Source organism: Python bivittatus, unplaced genomic scaffold (assembly GCF_059951505.1).
Source record: "Python bivittatus isolate LINGU-HERP-01145 unplaced genomic scaffold, Pbiv_v1 ctg000850_np1212, whole genome shotgun sequence".
Taxonomy (NCBI): Eukaryota; Metazoa; Chordata; class Lepidosauria; order Squamata; family Pythonidae; genus Python; species Python bivittatus.
The window spans coordinates 42,690,507-42,708,997 of record NW_028277112.1 but is presented as its reverse complement, the minus strand read 5'-3'; the positions used below and the strand labels follow the sequence as shown (position 1 = coordinate 42,708,997).

Here is an 18,491-nt window from a genome sequence, read left to right as displayed (position 1 = left end):
AAACTAGCTTATTTAAGCAAACAGTAATTATTATTAGCCACATTTCTTATTTTAGTAGGTATGCAGAAGAAGCATACAAAATCATGTGTGATTTAGAATGATATCTAAATGAGTCCAGTGTGTATACTTCTATTTTGCAACATATATATATATATCCTTCTATTTTGCAACAATAGGAGCTACAGAACCTTCAGCTTAAAAAGTACACTTGGTATTTTTTTTAAATTATTAATCCCTAGAATATACTTATCAACTGGAGATGCTTTACATGGCACTGTATCTAATTGTTCCATGTACCATCTGTTTTGGCAAATGAAAAAAAGATAATTAAAAAATTGCAAAGCTTGAACGAGATAGAAACTTTCAAGCAGCTTGTGTATTTCCAATATTATGACTAATAGATGTTAAAATAGCAAATGATTAAACAGTAGCTGGTAAATTCAAAATTCAGATTTATTTCTATATTGTGAATTAGTCATTATTTTGAACTGCATGTTAGCTGTGCTCTTACTCATCATATTTTTTGCATCAACAAAAACTTTTTTTTCTTTCATGAAATATGACAAGTCACAGTATAGAATGAAATAAGGAGAATTGTTTCAAGACTTTAGTGCGTTGCCACTTGATATGGAAGCTTACTCAGTGATAGGTTTTAGACGGCATTTACAAATAGAAAATAAATCTGCCAAGTTTTTTTTTAATCCCCATTTCAGCAATTACTTGATGACATCAATGTGGAGTGGATGATACTACTTCTATAATTTCCCTTTTTAAAAAAATCCTAGCATAGATGGTTAGAAATGTATATGACAAAGCATAACAATGTGAAATGCTGAAATTAGATTTTGAAATGTTGAAATTCATTGCTATCATGCTATTGAGAATCAAATGGGAATTCTTTTTCAGAAGAAAACAAACAATGGATTATATTTTTTGAGATTTTTAGCATTGTTGTTTGTTATTAAGTAGCATTAACAGTACAAGGAGGTGGGAGTTTTTCATCAGACGGTGATTCAAAGATTCTGCCCTGAACAAAAGTGATTCAATGCAGACGGACAATTGAAGGCTATTAGTGAAAATCCTCTGTTTGTTTAGGTCATTCACAAACACTTTATAGGTAGTCCTTGACTTACGACAGCAATTGGGACTGGAATTTTTATCGCTAAGTGATGCAGTTGTAAAGTGAGACACCACATGACCGCATCACTTAGTGACTGCAATCCTGGTTGCCATTGTTAACTGAGAATCACGGGTCATTAAGTGGAGGGAATCCCAGGTAAGGAGTGTGGAGGTGCCACAGGTGAGTGGGGGAGGTCCTGGGAGGCCTGGCGCAGGCTGCGTGTGAATTGGGGGGCACTGCAGTGCGGCGCAAAGCCACAGCTGCCCCTGGAAGCCTCAGCCACTCCAGCCTGACCAAGCAGCACTTACGACTGCAGGGGCGCTGCAGCTCCTCCACCTGCCTATCCCCCCCCATCTATGCCCTTTTGGCTGCCCTGTACAGTGGCACTCGGTGGCGGCAGTGCCAGCGCTGGGGCTGAAGTAGAGGCCAGGGTCTTCAGCAGTCTCATCCGTGCCCAGCTGACCGCCATTTTCCTTCCACTGCTGATGAGGTGCGCCCAGCCTGACCCAGCAAATTCAGTCTGTGGTACACAGGGCAGTGAGGGGAACTGGGGCTTTGTGCAATGGTGCTGGGGTGACTGGCTGCGGTGTGGGGCTTGAGGCGGCATTTCTCAGTGGCAGCAGTGGTGCTGGGGCTGAAGTAGAACTCTGGGAGTGGTGGCAGCTGGCTGAGACTGCTGAAGGTCCCAGGCCTTCAGCCCCAGCACTGCTGCCGACAAGTGCCGCTGTACATGGCAGCCAAAACGGCATAGATCTGAAGGGGAGATAGGGGGGTGGGGGGAGTTGCAGCGTCCCTGTGGTTGTAAGTGTGGGCGGGCTGCCAAGCACCTGAATTTTGATCAAGTGACCTTGGGAGTGCTGTGGCTGTAACATCAGGCATGGGTCATAAGTCCATTTTTTAAACTGTCATAATTTCGAACGGTTGCTGAATGAATGTTCGTAAGTCAGGGACCACCTGTATTAGCTTACAGAAAAATCTTCCCTTTTTTGAATACCTGAGGTAAATCTGAAATGGGAGACCAGACCAGGATCACAGTTATTCAGGGATTCATTTTAATCATTACAGTTTCCTTGATTGTTGATTAAACCCTTGATCACAAACAGAAGGGTTATAACGAGAAGTTGCTATATCAGAAAGAACTATATTAATATGATCTGTTGCTATTTCAGAAAATATCCACAAATATTTACCAAGTGATGTTTTATTAGAAGTGTTTTTCATGTATATATTGTGTTTCTGAAATATAGTCATGTGAAAAAATAAATACACCCTATGTAAAGTTTATTCTTTTTTAACATAATGTGGACGTATCAATTTTTTTTTTCATTCAAACACCATATAAAAATAAAGGGGATGTAATTGAACAAAAACACTATGAAAAATTGACTCTGCAATAATTTATTTAACAAAAAATTAACAGATATGCCATTTCCTTCTGAGAAGCCCATTTCAAATCACCCCACAGAATCTCAATGGGATTTAGATCTGGGCTTTGACTTGGCCATTCCAGAACCCTTCATTTCTTTTTCTTTTTTTTTCAGCCATTCCATGGTGGATTTACTGAAATGTTTAGGGTCACTGGCATGTTGCAAGGTCCACTTTTGGTTGAGCTTCAGTCTTCTAACAGATGGTCTCACATTATCTTCAAGCATGCTCTGGTACAATGAAGAATTCATAGTGGATTCTATAATGGTGAGCTGCCCAGGCCTGATGCAGCAAACCAGCCCCAAACCATAACATTTCCACCACCATGCTTTACAGTTGGTATCAGGTTCTTCTGGTAAAATGCTGTCTTTAGTTTTTGCCAAACATGTCTTTTGGTACCATGGCCAAATAATTCTATCTTTGCCTTATCTGGGCAGAGCACATTGTTCCAGAAGCCCTGGTCTTTGCCTAGGAGTTCATGAGCAAACTAGTCTTGTCCTGATGTTGCTTCTAGCACACCTCCCATGTAGATCTAATTTGTACAGCTTCTTTCTAATGGCAGACTCATGTACTTTGCAATCAGTAGTAAGGAGAGCTACCCGTAGGTCATGTGATGAAATTCTGGAGACCTTAGAGACTTTTTTCAGCATCTTGTGTTCTTCTCTCAGGCTGAAGTTGCTGGGATGGCCTGGCTTAGATAAATTGGCAGTTGTTTGAAATCTTTTCCACTTGTAGATAATCTTCTGGACAGTGAAATTACTGATGTCCAATTGTTTGGCAATCTTTTAAAATCTCTTCCCAGACTCATAGACATCTATAACCTTCTTTCTGAAGGCCTCAGAGAGCTCTTTCGATCTTGGCATGGTGATACCACACACTTCAACAACAAAGAGCAAATCAAACTACATGTCTGAGGTTTAAATAAGACAGGTTCCTCCCAGGTTCTCTCTAACAATGTTCAAATCATTTGTACCTGATCTGGTGCACCTGATTCTAATTTGAGGTATTTGAGGTAGTGATAAATGTAGGGGTGTTCTTACTTTTTCACATATAGAATATGCATTTATATTTATTTAAATTACACAATGGACTACAGAATGTAAATGGTGCATGGTATTTGTTATATCCCCTTTACCTATCAATATTGTTGAAATGAAGATCAAATATCTGTATGCTGAAGTGTGTTGAAAAAGTAAAAAATTCAATGGGGTGTACTTACTTTTTTACATGACTGTATAATATGTAACATACAGTGGAATAAGACTAAAGGCAGGGTATCTTTGTCTAGTCTTGGATGTGAACCTAAACTGCTTCTCATCATGGCTCTGCTTCCCCTCCAGAAGTAGACAACTTTTTTTTACGCTGAACGTAATATCTAGCCTCAGGTAACCTGTCCTTTTCTTTGGCTAAGGAGAAAGATAGGAGATTCCCATTGTGCTCATAAACTTGAAAAGCAGCAAGATGTCTTGAAGCTTTTTAAGTTTCTGTGGGGTTTCACAAAAATTATAGAGATCCTGGCAGTTCCTTTGTTCTTTTGAAGCCACTGCAACATCAGAATCAAACCTCTTGCTTCTCCAGATATGAGGAAAGGGCAGAGGTTGCCCTGATTCTCTGATCTTGCCAGAAAAATAAATAAAAAAAAGGAAAACAAGTACTTGCTTAATAGTAAGTTAGCAAGTGCATTTATAGGCCCTAATCTACAGCTAGGATTGAATTCATGATTGCTAAAATGAAATATGCTGAAGCAAACAGCCATTTTTAAAAAAATGTAAGCATCGGCCATTTTGGAAAGGGGGGTTGCAGAGAAAGTTGCAGCACAAAGTTCCTATGTTGTTTTCACTTACAAAGTTTATTCATTCTGTCTTATCTTAATATAATTTGCTTGAGAAAAGTTGATGATTCCTTCCAAATATGTTAGCAGTTTATGTAATAGCCACTCTCAGCTAGGGTTTTGTGAGTGTGTGGGAACGGAATATGCTCTTCACATTAAGCAACTTGATTTCAAATGTGAACAATTTAATGTAGAATAATCTACAAATATATATACTGGATTTTGTGCTTTTTTAAAAATGAAGTCAGAAATTGAGCTCACTTTAGTTAACTTTTAACTTATATTTCAATGTAGTGACAAATATTTTACAGTAAGAACCTATTGTTCTTTTCAAGCATGGTATTCCTATAAGAATTTATGTTTTAAAAAGTCCCCATTTATAGGCTTAGCAATGATATGATACGATAGGGAGAAAAATGAAAACAAGCAAATTCTGCTATAATTCTACATAAGGTTATATAAACATTTAATGGCTTGCTGGAATAATCACTAAGGGATGCTATTATGAGTCAGATTATGTTTCCTATCTACCCTCGAAAGATCTAATTATATTGGCAGTGGCTCTTCAGGGTCATAGGCAGAGGTCTCTGTGACCTGATCTAACTGCAGATGCCAAGAATTGTGTCTTGGATTTTAATGTGCAAAGCATGTGCTCTACCATTCAACTGCAGTCTCTTTCTGTCTTGGTTCTTGTTTTCTGGTACTAAAAGTGAAGGAGCCAAATCACTGTCTCAGCTGAGATGATGGAGAAAGCTCTATTGCTGTTCTTAATTTATGCAGTCATTTCTTCTAAGAAATGATAATTCTGAGAGAAGAGAAGCCAAATATTTATTCATGTTCTAAAACCCATCCCACTGGCTCCATTTCTGTCTACTGGTTACAGCTAGAAGGGAAATTTAGGACAAAAGTTTTCAAAGTTTAGGAGTATTGATTTGTTATTATTTTACTATCTTAATCTTATTATATTTCAGTTGTACTTTAATCTAAGTCCATAATAACATTTTCATTCATTCATTCTTGAAGATTAACAGCAACAAGACTAGGATTCTTCCTTTGTAATTGTGTCCATGGTAGAAATAAATCACACTTTGTTATGTCACTATTTTGGGTGGGGGGAGCCAAATAGGATGAGTGTATCATCTTGACTTTTTTTTAATGAGAAGAATAGAAAGGAGAAAAATTTCAGTAGTAATTGATTTTTCAGGGGTGCCGTGAACTTGAAATAAGGTATAAGCCCCACTTTTCTAGGCTTAGTAGTTTGGAATGTAAGTATGCATATTGTACAAAGAAAATCACTTCCCCCATTTCAGAGAGGAGCTGTACAGTATTATAGCCAAGACTCTACAATGTTATATACTATGTCATTTACCCATTCCTTTATCTATAGCTAGAACTTTGTGGGCTTGCTTTGAATCCCACTGTTCGAGATGCAACTATGGAATGTGATAATGATTGTAGAAATCAGCTGAGATTGAGAAAGATTTTTCTCAATTTTTAAAAAGAGCTATATATTTCTGGAAGTTGTAGTTTGAAAATGCAGGAAGAGAGAAGGAATTCCAAGAATCCTGCTTAATTTTAAACTGGCAAAATATGAAGGAGAATAGTGTAGATGAAGCTATTACTTGCCATCTTTCCACATGATCCAGGATTTTTCACATTACTGTACCTCACTAGTGTGGAAAAAGAAAAGATGCTTAGTGTAAATTCTGCAGTTCCTTCCAGCGATATGACTTAAAGCATGGCTTTTTAAAAACAATCCAGAATTGAATTCTGTGGTCAGTGCTCACCTTTGGCCTATTTATTTCTAGCTTGGGAGCAGTTGGATGAAGAGGTTCTTTAATGTCAAACAACACGCCACACCCCCACTTCCCAATTTCCATTTTGCTGGCCAAGCTGTCAGGGCATAGGACAAGGCAGTGCCTCTTTTTTGGTTTCTCCTTCCTCAACTATAGCACCGTTCTGTAAATCTTTTTCTCCCTCAAATCAGATTAATGTTCTTTCTTCCCCGCTTAGAATATAACAGCAAATTGTGTGAATATTTTAGAAAAAAATAATTTTCACTCTCTGAAATGGATAATCATGCAGAAACTCTGGAAAAATAACTAAGAGACGGGATGTTCAGTAATAGGAGTTGAGCCATTAAAAAGTAGGTCATTCACTATTTATTTGCATAAACTTTTAATACATTGTTACCTAGAGTTTTTCCCAAAAGCCTAAGGCAGTAATCTAACTAGTAAATGGCAACTGCAAGAATATCTAATGCTTATTTAACAGTTACATTTTACTTTGTTATATTCAAAGAAAAATATTGAAATTTGTAAACTAAAATAATTGTGGCTACTCTATCATTTGTTAAAGCATTTTAATTTTGGGGAATCATACAGTGGGGCAAAAAAGTATTTAGTCAGCCACCAATTGTGCAAGTTCTCCCACTTAAAAAGATGCGAGAGGCCTATAATTTTCATCATACGTATACCTCAACTATGAGAGACAAAATGGGGGGAAAAATCCAGAAAATCACATTGTCTGATTTTTAAAGAATTTATTTGCAAATCATGGTGGAAAATAAGTATTTGGTCAATATCAAAAGTTCATCTCAATACTTTGTTATATATCCTTTGTTGGCAATGACAGAGGTCAAACGTTTTCTGTAAGTCTTCACAAGGTTTTCACACACTGTTGCTGGTATTTTGGCCCATTTCTCCATGCAGATCTCCTCTAGAGCAGGGATGTTTTGGGGCTGTTGCTGGGCAGCACGGACTTTCAACTCCCTCCAAAGGTTTTCCATGTGGTTGAGATCTGGAGACTGGCTAGGCCACTCCAGGACCTTGAAATGCTTCTTACGAAGCCACTCCTTTGTTGCCTGGGCGGTGTGTTTGGGATCATTGTCATGCTGAAAGACCCAGCCACGTTTCATCTTCAATGCCCTTGCTATTGGAAGGAGGTGTTCACTCAAAATTTCACGATACATGGCCCCATTCATTCTTTCCTTTACACGGATCAGTCGTCCTGGTCCCTTTGCAGAAAAACAGCCCCAAAGCATGATGTTTCCACGCCCATGCTTCACATTAGGTATGGTGTTCTTTGGATGCAACTCAGCATTCTCTCTCCTCCAAACACGAGTTGAGTTTAGACCAAAACATTCTACTTTGGTTTCATCTGACCATATGACATTCTCCCAGTCCTCTTCTGGATCATCCAAATGTTCTCTAGCAAACTTCAGACGGGCCCAGACATGTACTGGCTTAAGCAGGGGGACATGTCTGGCACTGCAGGATTTGAGTCCCTGGTGACGTAGTGTGTTACTGATGGTAGCCTTTGTTACTTTGGTCCCAGCTCTCTGCAGGTCATTCACTAGGTCCCCCCATGTGGTTCTGGGATTTTTGCTCACCGTTCTTGTGATCATTTTGACCCCACGGGGTGAGATCTTGCGTGGAGCCCCAGATTGAGGGAGATTATCAGTGGTCTTGTATGTCTTCCATTTTCTAATTATTGCTCCCACAGTTGATTTCTTCACACCAAGCTGCTTGCCTATTGCAGATTCAGTCTTCCCAGCCCGGTGCAGGTCTACAATTTTGTTTCTGGTGACCTTCAACAGCTCTTTGGTCTTGGCCATAGTGGAGTTTGGAGTGTGACTGTTTGAGGTTGTGGACAGGTGTCTTTTATACTGATAACAAGGTCAAACAGGGGCCATTACTACAGGTAACGAGTGGAGGACAGAGGAGCCTCTTAAAGAAGTAGTTACAGGTCTGTGAGAGCCAGACATCTTGCTTGTTTGTAGGTGACCAAATACTTATTTTCCACCATGATTTGCAAATAAATTCTTTAAAAATCAGACAATGTGATTTTCTGGATTTTTTCCCCCATTTTGTCTCTCATAGTTGACGTATACCTATGATGGAAATTACAGGACTCTCTCATCTTTTTAAGTGGGAGAACTTGCACAATTGGTGGCTGACTAAATACTTTTTTGCCCCACTGTAAAAATAGCTTATGCAGCTAGAAAGGAATCTTGTGGTTATCTTGACATTGAAGACTTAAATATCAAGGAATCAAGTTTTATTCCATATATGTAGGTTTGCAGCCATGAATTTAGATAAATCTTTAACAAATCTCAGCTGCTTAACCTAGTTGAAAGCCTTCCCACTTCCTCTGACAGACATGTTTTTTAGATGAGATTAGAATATGTGGATTTATGTAAGATTTTTTAAAATAATGTTTTTGATATATTGCTTTGATTATGATAGTAAAGTCTAATACAAACTAAAAGAAAGAAAAGATAATAGAAAGGAGTAAAAAGTGCAAAAGAAAAAAGGAAAAAGAAAAAGGAAAGAGGAGAGAGAAAATTAAGAATATAATAAAGAAAGAGAAAAGAAATAAAGACATGACTTTCATCACAAGAAGTATAAATAAATTTAATGACTCTTCACCCCCCTAAGGTTACAAACACATCTCTTAATCTATATCCCATCTCTATAAACAAATGCATAAAACATCATCTTTTCAGTCCTGGTGTCAACAGAAAGTCCATAAAGGCTAGCCAGAAGTAACAACGTATCTTGTTTTAACCTTGATCAAATAAACCAACTTTATATTCCTTCCTTTTAACAGTCTTAACCTTTAGTTCATTCAAATATTGTCATAGGATTTGATTTGTCTTCATTTCTTCTTTGTACCATCGCACAGAGTTCTTCAAGGCTTTGACTCTTGCAAATCCAATAGGAAAAAATTATCCAGGTCACTCTCTTGATTCATTTGTATTTCCTTTTTAAATTTTAAAACTGCAGCCAATTTCGTTTGTAAATCTAGTGAAACATTCTTTTCTAGGTCATTCTCTTGGCTTGTCAGTTGTAAATCTGCTTTCGATACATCTCTATTTTGTCAGATAAAATTTGCTCTACACTTGTCATTTCTTCAATAACGTATTTTGGACATAGTCTATCCATAGAAGCAGACATCATTACTGACATTGTTGATATTGTGGCTACTATTTTCTGCTTCCATTCTTCAAAAGTCTCCTTCAATATTTTCACTGTTATTATATTTTGCAACATTTTACAGGCTTATAAATCTTTCCTCTACCTACAAACTTTAGTCCCCTCTAGTGTCCAGTTTCTGAAATCATGAAGTTGCTTATCTTTGTTTTGTCTTGTAAAAACCAAAACAGAATTTATTTCCGACAAGAAGCTGTTTGTTCTTTCTAATTAATTCCAAAATCTTACTGTAAAAGTTTCAATATTCCTATTTTATCTGGACCCTTAGTCCATTTATAACTTTCTAAGATCAAAGTCTTGTTTAGCTTTTTGCTGTTTATTTCAGATTCTTTAAATTCTTAAGGTTATGATTAAAATTTTCTTTCATTCAGGACTGGAGGCACACTCACCTAGCATTTTCATACTTATTGTTCCAAAGGTCTCTAATAGCTTAGAAGTAGTTAATGAGCCATTTCCAAAAGTGATTAGAAAGTGAGTTATGCAACTTAGTGTCTGTTAAAAGTCTCCACCGAGGTTGCAAGCAAGATGGCTAATCCTGTCATCTCCTGGTACTCAGCCCACAGAAAGCTGCTGCTCTGTGGTCTGCTTGTGAGGAGCAGCTATCCAGAGTACATGTGTGCAATCTCCTGTCTTCTTATCCAGAGAAGTTCCAAGGGACCGGTGAACTCACTGGCTCCTTGGTCTGTTACACACGCTGCTCCCAGGTTCGGCTTATGGTCACTAACTCACACACTCACAGCCTGTTGAGGCACGCGGATCTTGTCAGCCCCCCTTGCTTTCTACCTGGGTTTTCCAGATAGGTGCGGCTGGAGCAGACAGACACACAGCCCTGGTCAACAGCCGGGAAATAATTGGGGATACACACAAATCACTTCCAACTGAACACTGAGGCACAAGAGGTTCTTTGTAATACACGGAGAACCAGTGAATTTAAAGTAACAGCAAAACTTTACTGGTTGCAAGGTACATTTGCTCTTCCTCATACACACACACACTTACCCACGTCCTTCCCAACTAGGCTGCCAGGCACTAGCTAGAGGGATGGAAACTGCCAAGTCTGGATGACTCAGATGACCAAGACGACTCAGACGACCCAGAGTGGGTGGGCTTTGGGACCCCTTTTATCCCCAAAAGTACACGTTGATGGGATTGGGGTGAGGGCTTCCATGTGCTCAGGCCCAACTTCCTCTTTCTGGTTCAGGTCCTTTGTTTTTTCCTTAACGACTTGCTTCCTTCTTATCTACCTCCCTGAAGGGATCTCATAGATAAGATTCCTGGCTTTTGTCCTCTCTGCTTACGTGCCTGCTTCATCTTTAGGTTATGGCAGCTTCAGCCTAGTCTCACAGGTCTTTGCTGCAGTCATTGGCTCCACTTTTGCAGAGCCGTCTTCAGTTCGCCATACCTCCCCTGGAAGTCCATTTCCTCAGTGAGCTTTGGAAATTAAACACTCTCTACTTGCCATAGCAAGAAATTTTATAACTATTGGTATAAACTGGGTAAGAATAATCTCTGAAAGCTATTGAAGTTGTCTGTGTGTTTGATTGAATTTCATTCATATAGTAGTTTCATGTAACAGATTTAGTCTATCATACCTTATTCAGCCAATTATACCCAACATTTCATTTTTACTCTTGATATTCATAGTGTGGGGCTTATGGACGCAAATAGTCTACATATTCTTTGGGATGTTTTAGGCAGCAGATTATGTTTTGATAATTTGAGGGGATACCTAGATCATAGAGAAATATAGATTAAAAGAGAGGATAAAAATTGTCACAATACTGTATGCATGAAAGTGTAACGGAAATTAGGTTCATTGTTCCACAGATCAAATCAACAGTGTGTTATAGCATGTTCAGAACCTTATTGCCTTTTGGGTACCTGATAGATAACTGTAATGCTCTAAATAGAGCTGCCACTGAAAGGGTTTAGCTGTGATTCAAAGAGCAGCTGATTTTTACCTTTCAAACCCTGAAATGTCAGGGCCTACAATAACAGATACCCTGCAACATTATGAACATTTGCATATGTTGGGATACTTATTGAAGGCCCCACACTCCACTGCTAGAGCTACAATGAATAGCTACATGCAGGACCATATTTTCTCCATATTGGTTTTAAGATGTTCTATTTTTGGATTTTATCTTTTTTCAGTTTCCACTTGTTTTTGTTTTAATATGGCCACCAATTATTTTGGGAAAATAGTTTAAAAATGTTGGTATAAATTTATACCTTTATTCATATTATTAATTGCTTTGGAAGCACTAAATTTTAGAGCTGGTTACTACATTTTAAATACATAAGGTTTCTTAGAGAGTACATTATTAAAGTTTTATGTGTTCCATACACAAGCCAGTTCAATGGTAGAGCACATGATTCTCATGCATTAATTTCCAAAAGTTAATCCCTGGCATTTCTATTTAAAAAAATCTATTAAAGCAAATCCAGAATTTATCATCCATGAAGCAATGGTTTGATACTCTAGTGATCTCATTGAAAAAATTCAATTCAATAAAAGATATTCATTATTTTGTTTATTTTGTGGAATCCCACCCCCCAATTACTAGTAAATTTCAACATTGTTTTCTTTCACTCTGAATCAGGACACTAGCTTCTTCTTTACTCTTCTCTGTTAAAGACTTAAAAGAAAATGAGAATTTATTTTAATTTTAAATTGTGCTTTATATTATGTTTGATATATAGAATCTTTATATCATGCTATATAGAAACACTTTTTTATTAAATGGACTTTAGATAAAACCATTCTATGTAAAGACTTCATTATACGGCTAGGATCCACATAAGACCTGTATACTTGTGCCAGATATGCATAATATTTTTTTATTAATATACCATATTTAAAGGCACAAAGTATGCTTTTCCCAAACTGAGCAGTTGACTGTTAATGGGAACTTTTGTAGCAAATGTTATAGATTAAGAATTGAAAACATTTTTTCTCCTGCTAAACTGCATTCATTCTAAGAAGGCCAGGATAATTTTTTCCCTCAGTAGCTAACAATGTAACGTTTAATTAAAACTCCTTGTTTACTACTTTTAAAAATCACATGGCAAGAAGTGCGTAGTGCATATTGTCTGCCCAACAAGTTGACTCATACAGCTCATTCCTGTATATATTTAGTTGGTATGAATTCTGTTGAGTTCAAGAGTCTTATTCTGAGATTCATGTTTATAAGGTTGGAGTATTTCACATTCTTTTATACCTTTTTCTAGGATATTTTATCTATTTATATGGATTGTATACCATGCTCACAATTCTTAAATGCTTGTATTGTGGCTTAGCAAGAAATCGTATCTTCTTTTCTTTTTCCTGAATGGGAAGTTGGGGGGAAAGTGGTTCTTTCTTGAGAACTTTGTAGACATAGAAGTGGATACAAAACTTGCTGGTGTAAATATTTGGCAATCATGCCTGTGATCAATTAAAAACATCTGTCTTTGAACTAAAGGTTCCTTTTGAACTGTGGGCAATCTATCAACATTTCTATAGTTATCTTTTATTACTATCTTGTCTTGAGCCCTTTTTTTAATGACATCTATTATCAGATTGAAATGGCGATTGAGACACTGCAAAAGTCTGATGGTCTGTCCACTCACAGAAGCTCTCTTCTCAACAGCCATGTAAGTTGCCTCTTCTTCATGTAAACTAATCCTTTGCTTATTCTGCATGCTTTGCTTGCCTTCTAAATGCTTGTTTTATTTTGCTACCCTCCCCCAGCTTCTGAATTTTCCTTTCCACTTTTGAACTGTCATAGCAGCTTTTTTTCAGGCAAAATATCAGTGCACCAAAACTGTTTTATTTCCCTGCTCTTAGAATGCTGCTTTTAAGTTTCCTGAATCACTGTAACCAATTCAGAAATAACAGTTGGAACACATCTGGGTTAATATGGTCTTCATATTACTGTTAAACATGATGTGAATTGTGTTGTCATTTGAGAAGGAGCAAAATCTCATAATTCTGATTAAATATAAAGTAGTTTAAATTATATATAAGCAAAACCTACTTCACTAAACTGCATCATATTGTAGTAAGGGAAGGAAATAGATAAATAACTAACCAAATATTTGGTTAGTTTGACCCCCATTCCATTTGCCCCTCTGAATCCATGTGTTTATTTTTTTACTATGGAAGTTGCTTTTTCATTTCTGTACAGACAAAATGGAGATAACTATTTCAGTATGCACACATTTCTGCCTTTTCAATACGTATTTGCAGTAATCTAGGCTTATTTGAAAGGGGTTCTAGAACAAGATACACATACTGCACAAAACAAGTACACCTGTGTGAAATAACCAAGATTTGTCTTGATGAACTGAAGAGTCTATCTAATTTGCCTCAACAGGAGTGATTCAGGGGCTGAACCATTTCCAGAAAATAATGTTGGAGAGGGTTCCTCTTAACCTTCTCTACCAGTGCAGGTCAAAGTGCTTACAGGCTACATAGCTTCAGAACTATATTCAGCATGCACTGAAATCACTCAGTCTGAGAGACCTTCAGTGCACAGAGTAGGTGGCTTCAGTGTATGCTGCAGGCTGTCTTGCTGACCAGTCTTCTGGCAAAGGTGAGCCAGCAATGTCACTCACATACCCCTTGCAGCTCCCAGAACTCTTGGTCATTGTATTCTGGAGGAGGTGAGCTGTCAGAAGTGGTGGGCAGATCTCCTGGCCAGTACACTCAAGAAGATATGGTGGCCAGAAACTTGACCAGCTGATGCTAGTGGGAGGCAAGTCATAGCACCACTTGCTTGCATGCTTTGCAACAGGTTAGCTAGAGGAGTGATAGCAGGCATGATAGCACTTTTAGTTAGTTCTGGGATTGCTGGGTGGGAGTTTGACATCTCTGACACTTGTTTCAGGATTTTCTTCCAACCACTGCTGAGCTATCCAGCCTCAGAGATTCCTCAGTGTCACAGAGAATACTCCTTTCAGCTTTTTTTAACCTGTGAACTCTGTGCAGAGAGGCTGTGAGAGGTGCTCTGAAGGAGACTGTGTCCTGCACTTTGGCGTTAGAAAGAAAAGGGTGCCTTGCTTTGGAAATCATCTGCGGGATGGGTGGATTACTCAAAGCTTCACTGAAGCAAAGGATTCCTATGAGGCTTTGACAGTCTTTATACAGAGTATCATTTAAGAAGCAGTATAGTTGCCTCCTTTAACAGACAGTATATTTTACAAAATGACATCAGAAGCAATTTTGATTGGATCAAGATTGAATCAGTTTTACAGCAGGCGCTTTTAATTGAATGGAACAGGAAAATCATGACTAACAAATAAGAATAGTGCAGCATGATTGGTGTTTGTTCAAGAATTCCAGCTGGTAAGGAGAGGAAAATTATTTTCATTGATTTCCCTTCCTTCAGTAGTCCTATATTTACCTTTCAAACTACATGAAACTGTCTTCCACTAGTCTGAGCAGATTTTCAGGAAGGCAAAAGAATAACAAATGGAGAAAAGATTGAAAAGATTGCTTCTTTCTCCATTCTGCTCCTCTGGATTGAATGGGGGACAGTAAAAGACAAGGAAAGTAAATGTTGGGTTCCACATTGATTCCATTGGGCCTACTCTGAGCAAGGCCAAATTTTAATTAATTAATTATTTATATTAATATTTAATAAAACAACACATTAAGCTGAAAATCCCATAGCTTTACTTTAACTTTCCTTCATAGAAAAATACAGCAAGGGTTGGTGCCCTGGACCACTTGAATAATTTTAAATAGATGTTTTCAATTACTTTGTGGTATTTTAGACACACTTACTGTTCACTTATTTAAATATTATACTGGAGAGTCAATTGCCTTATTTTCTAGCCAGTGCAAATTAGTGTGATTATTTACATGGATTAGATATGGAATCCATAACACTTCTCTACCAGAAAAAGAAACCAATTTACAAAATATTTATTTTTAGTTATCTAATAATTTATAAATTCTTCAACCTTCACTGAATGTTAATATATTGATTTTTATTCTTTTGTTTTTATTAATATTTTTAACAGAAAAACTGGTTCATAAAATTGTGGTACTGTATTTTTTTTTTATTTGTATACATAAACATAGTTTAAAAATACAATTACCATATTTTTCCATCTATAAGATGATACTTTTTTCTAAAATCGTTACACTAAAAATTGAAGGGCTTATGTAAGGAAGTAACCCGAGGAGAAAACCGTGCGGTTGCGAAACTGCCCATTGCTTCCTCCTATCACTAGCCTCCAATCACGAGTGAAATAGCTTGTCTCTGCAAACAGACTTCCTCCAATCACGAGCCTTATGTAACTGACGTCAGCTGATGCTGACAAACCAATTGGAGGAAGTCTGTTTGCAGAGACAAACTATCGGCAGTTTCACTCGTGATTTATTGTGATCAGTTATGCAAAAGAGCATGGAAATAGAGCTGCAGAGAGACAGTTTGGGCCTCCTCCCACTGAGTGTATCATGTAAATGTTACTTAATTACTAAATAAAAATGTGTTCTGCTTTATCTTTAAAATATTGATTTCTTAATTTTGGGTTGGAAAAGTGGGGGCGTCTTATACATGGGGGCGTCTTATAGATGGAAAAATACGGTATGTCCAGACCCAAGGTAGATGCCCACAATAAATTTGGGGCAAAAGTTTAATAGAATACTAGAATAAATTTCAGTCCTGGAAAATGGAAGGAGGAAAAGGGTCAAATGTACTTCAGAAGGGAGCATCTAATGTGGTGCAGGGGCCACTATGGAAAAGGTCTGCCATGTCCACACCCAAATGTATGTCCACACCCAATGTATGTCTTGTGGGGGAGGGAGCTATGTTTTGTACATGAATCAGTAACTGTGATCCATATTTCACCTTGAGAATTATTAAGTTTATCAGTTAGAGAAGGCAAACACTGAATAGATAACATCGCCAGCACTGAACTGAATGATTTTCATTAAAAAAAATTGAATGATTAAAATTGAATTTTTGTACTATGCTATTCTGTTGTGTATGTTTTCCTGAGAATTGTCCTGAGAATTAGGATGAAAAGCTACCACTCATAATTGGTGGAAAGTACATTTATTGGAATATTGTATATATTTCACTTAATGATAGTGTTTGTATAAAATAGCAGTTCAGATTTGTTTTGGAACTGGACTTTACAATAATGAATCATGATGCAATTAATCCACGTTTTTGGAGTGTGTGCCATTTTAATAGCAAAACCTTACAATTAATTAAGAATATACTATGTTTGTGTTTAATACCCTAAAATTATTGTTAATACTTTCTCTTTTTGTGGCTTTCTTTATTGGTGTCCATTCCTTGTTTGTGGCACCTGAGTCAGAGAGGGATGCATCTGAGCATAGAAATTCTGATTAGCTACAGTGCTAATGGCAATCATAAGCTTATTCTGCAGGAATTTGTGCCAGTTATTTGTTATTTGCTTGAGATTAATCAGATCCTACTGGCTCAGACCTATGGTGCAGTTTATCCACTGTAATTATGTAACAGGGAGGTTGTTTTTTTAATACTTGATGTATCGTTGTTCCAAATATGGAACATTACATTAATTGTCACTGTCTTAAAAATAATGTACTGTATGCTTGTTGTAGAACGTCTCACTGTATAATCTGATGCAAAAGATCTTTTGTCAGTGAAATATATAAGCAACATTCTTAAGAAGATTCCTTGACTGTGCTATGTCAGCAATAGCTATTGCAAGTGACATGGATTTAGAATTAATTAAAGATGGATAATCCATCTGAGACAGCAGCTGTCTAGGCTGTGAAGTTAAGCAGGGGTACCTCTAGTTAATCTATGAGTGGAAGACCGCCAGGGAATACTGGGGTTGTAGGCTCGATTGGGAAAAGTCAGAAAACAGCCTAGAAGAAGGCAGTGGCAAACCATTTCCATATCATAGTCAAAAAACCTACATAGATAAGTTTTCCAAGAAGTTACCAGAAAGTGGGAGAAAGTTTTACATTTACATGATCCATCTGGGGGAGAAAAAAAATCCCAAAAGTTACATGCATAATTTCTTTTGTCATTATTAATCAGTATTTACCAGACAGACACACCCATCAAGCTATTGCATTTCAGCATAAGCAAGGTTATGCAAAGCACAGAAAAAGAGAAAGTAAGTGATTTCATTTTGGCACAAATAGGAATAGCATATATACTTTAATCCATTCTGGTTAATTTTAATGAATTGCGTGCATTAAGCTATGATATTCTTGGTTTCTGACCTTAGATATGCTTATTCAATTTATTAGTGTATTTAATAAAAGATAACGGTTATGATTTTTCTTGCTGTATATCAGCATTCTGATAGTGATCAGAGATTCTGTGATCAGCTACACATAGAATAGAAACATGCAGTGGTCACCAATGCTGAATGTGAGAAACAAAAGACAGATGTTTAGTTGCAGAGGGAAAAACATGGAAAACAGCATGCTGGATTGTGGTGGGAGGAGGTAAATAAAATAAATTTTGTTATCAACTTTAAGCTTGCTCGGTGATTGTCAACTATTGGTAATAGCTACTGTTCCAAAGTTACAATAAAGATTTAGTTTGTAGGTATTGTCCACGTTTTGAGCCTGACAGTGTAGCATTGCTTATATTTCTAAAAATGGTGAATAACTATTTTGAAAGATGCATATGAGATTGCTGATGATAAGTTTGTGAGCAAAGATCACATGTTTGTTATGTTTTAATAATATTGTCAATTACAATACTAATAGAATGTATATTAGTATTTTCAGATTATTTGCTATAAACTTCATTTTCATTGTCAAAAACTATTCTTGTTTTGTATAGGATCCTCATACTGCCTGTTATTAGAGAGAGCAGTTGGGAAACCTAGAGGTTGGGTATCTCAACTAAGGATGATCTGCGATAAGCAGGTTGACTATACAGCACCATCCAGCACCCTTTATTCTGTTCCCCTGACCTGATTGACGTGGTGCTCTTATGTCAGTATGGGCAAAAAGCACATAGCATGATAGGCCAGAAATGAAAGTACATTTCAATCCACCTTTCCAATTTTAAGATGTGACTGTTCTCATTAGCTGTTTTTATCTACTTGACCTCTATTCACTGATTTCCACATAAAGTTCTCATTATAATTGCCAGCAAAATTTTTACCAGGC

The 18,491-nt window shown here is 37.2% G+C and overlaps 1 protein-coding gene across 2 annotated transcripts in view; it reads left to right on the top strand.

Annotated features, from left to right (window-relative positions):
* RFX3 (regulatory factor X3) overlaps nt 1–18,491 on the top strand; it is a 153,242-nt gene that overhangs the window by 88,593 nt on the left and 46,158 nt on the right. For both annotated transcript variants that reach the window (XM_088129962.1, XM_088129961.1), the window contains one exon: nt 12,932–13,006. In XM_088129962.1, coding sequence (XP_087986088.1) covers nt 12,932–13,006 — 75 coding nt within the window. The remainder of the gene's footprint in view (nt 1–12,931; nt 13,007–18,491) is intronic.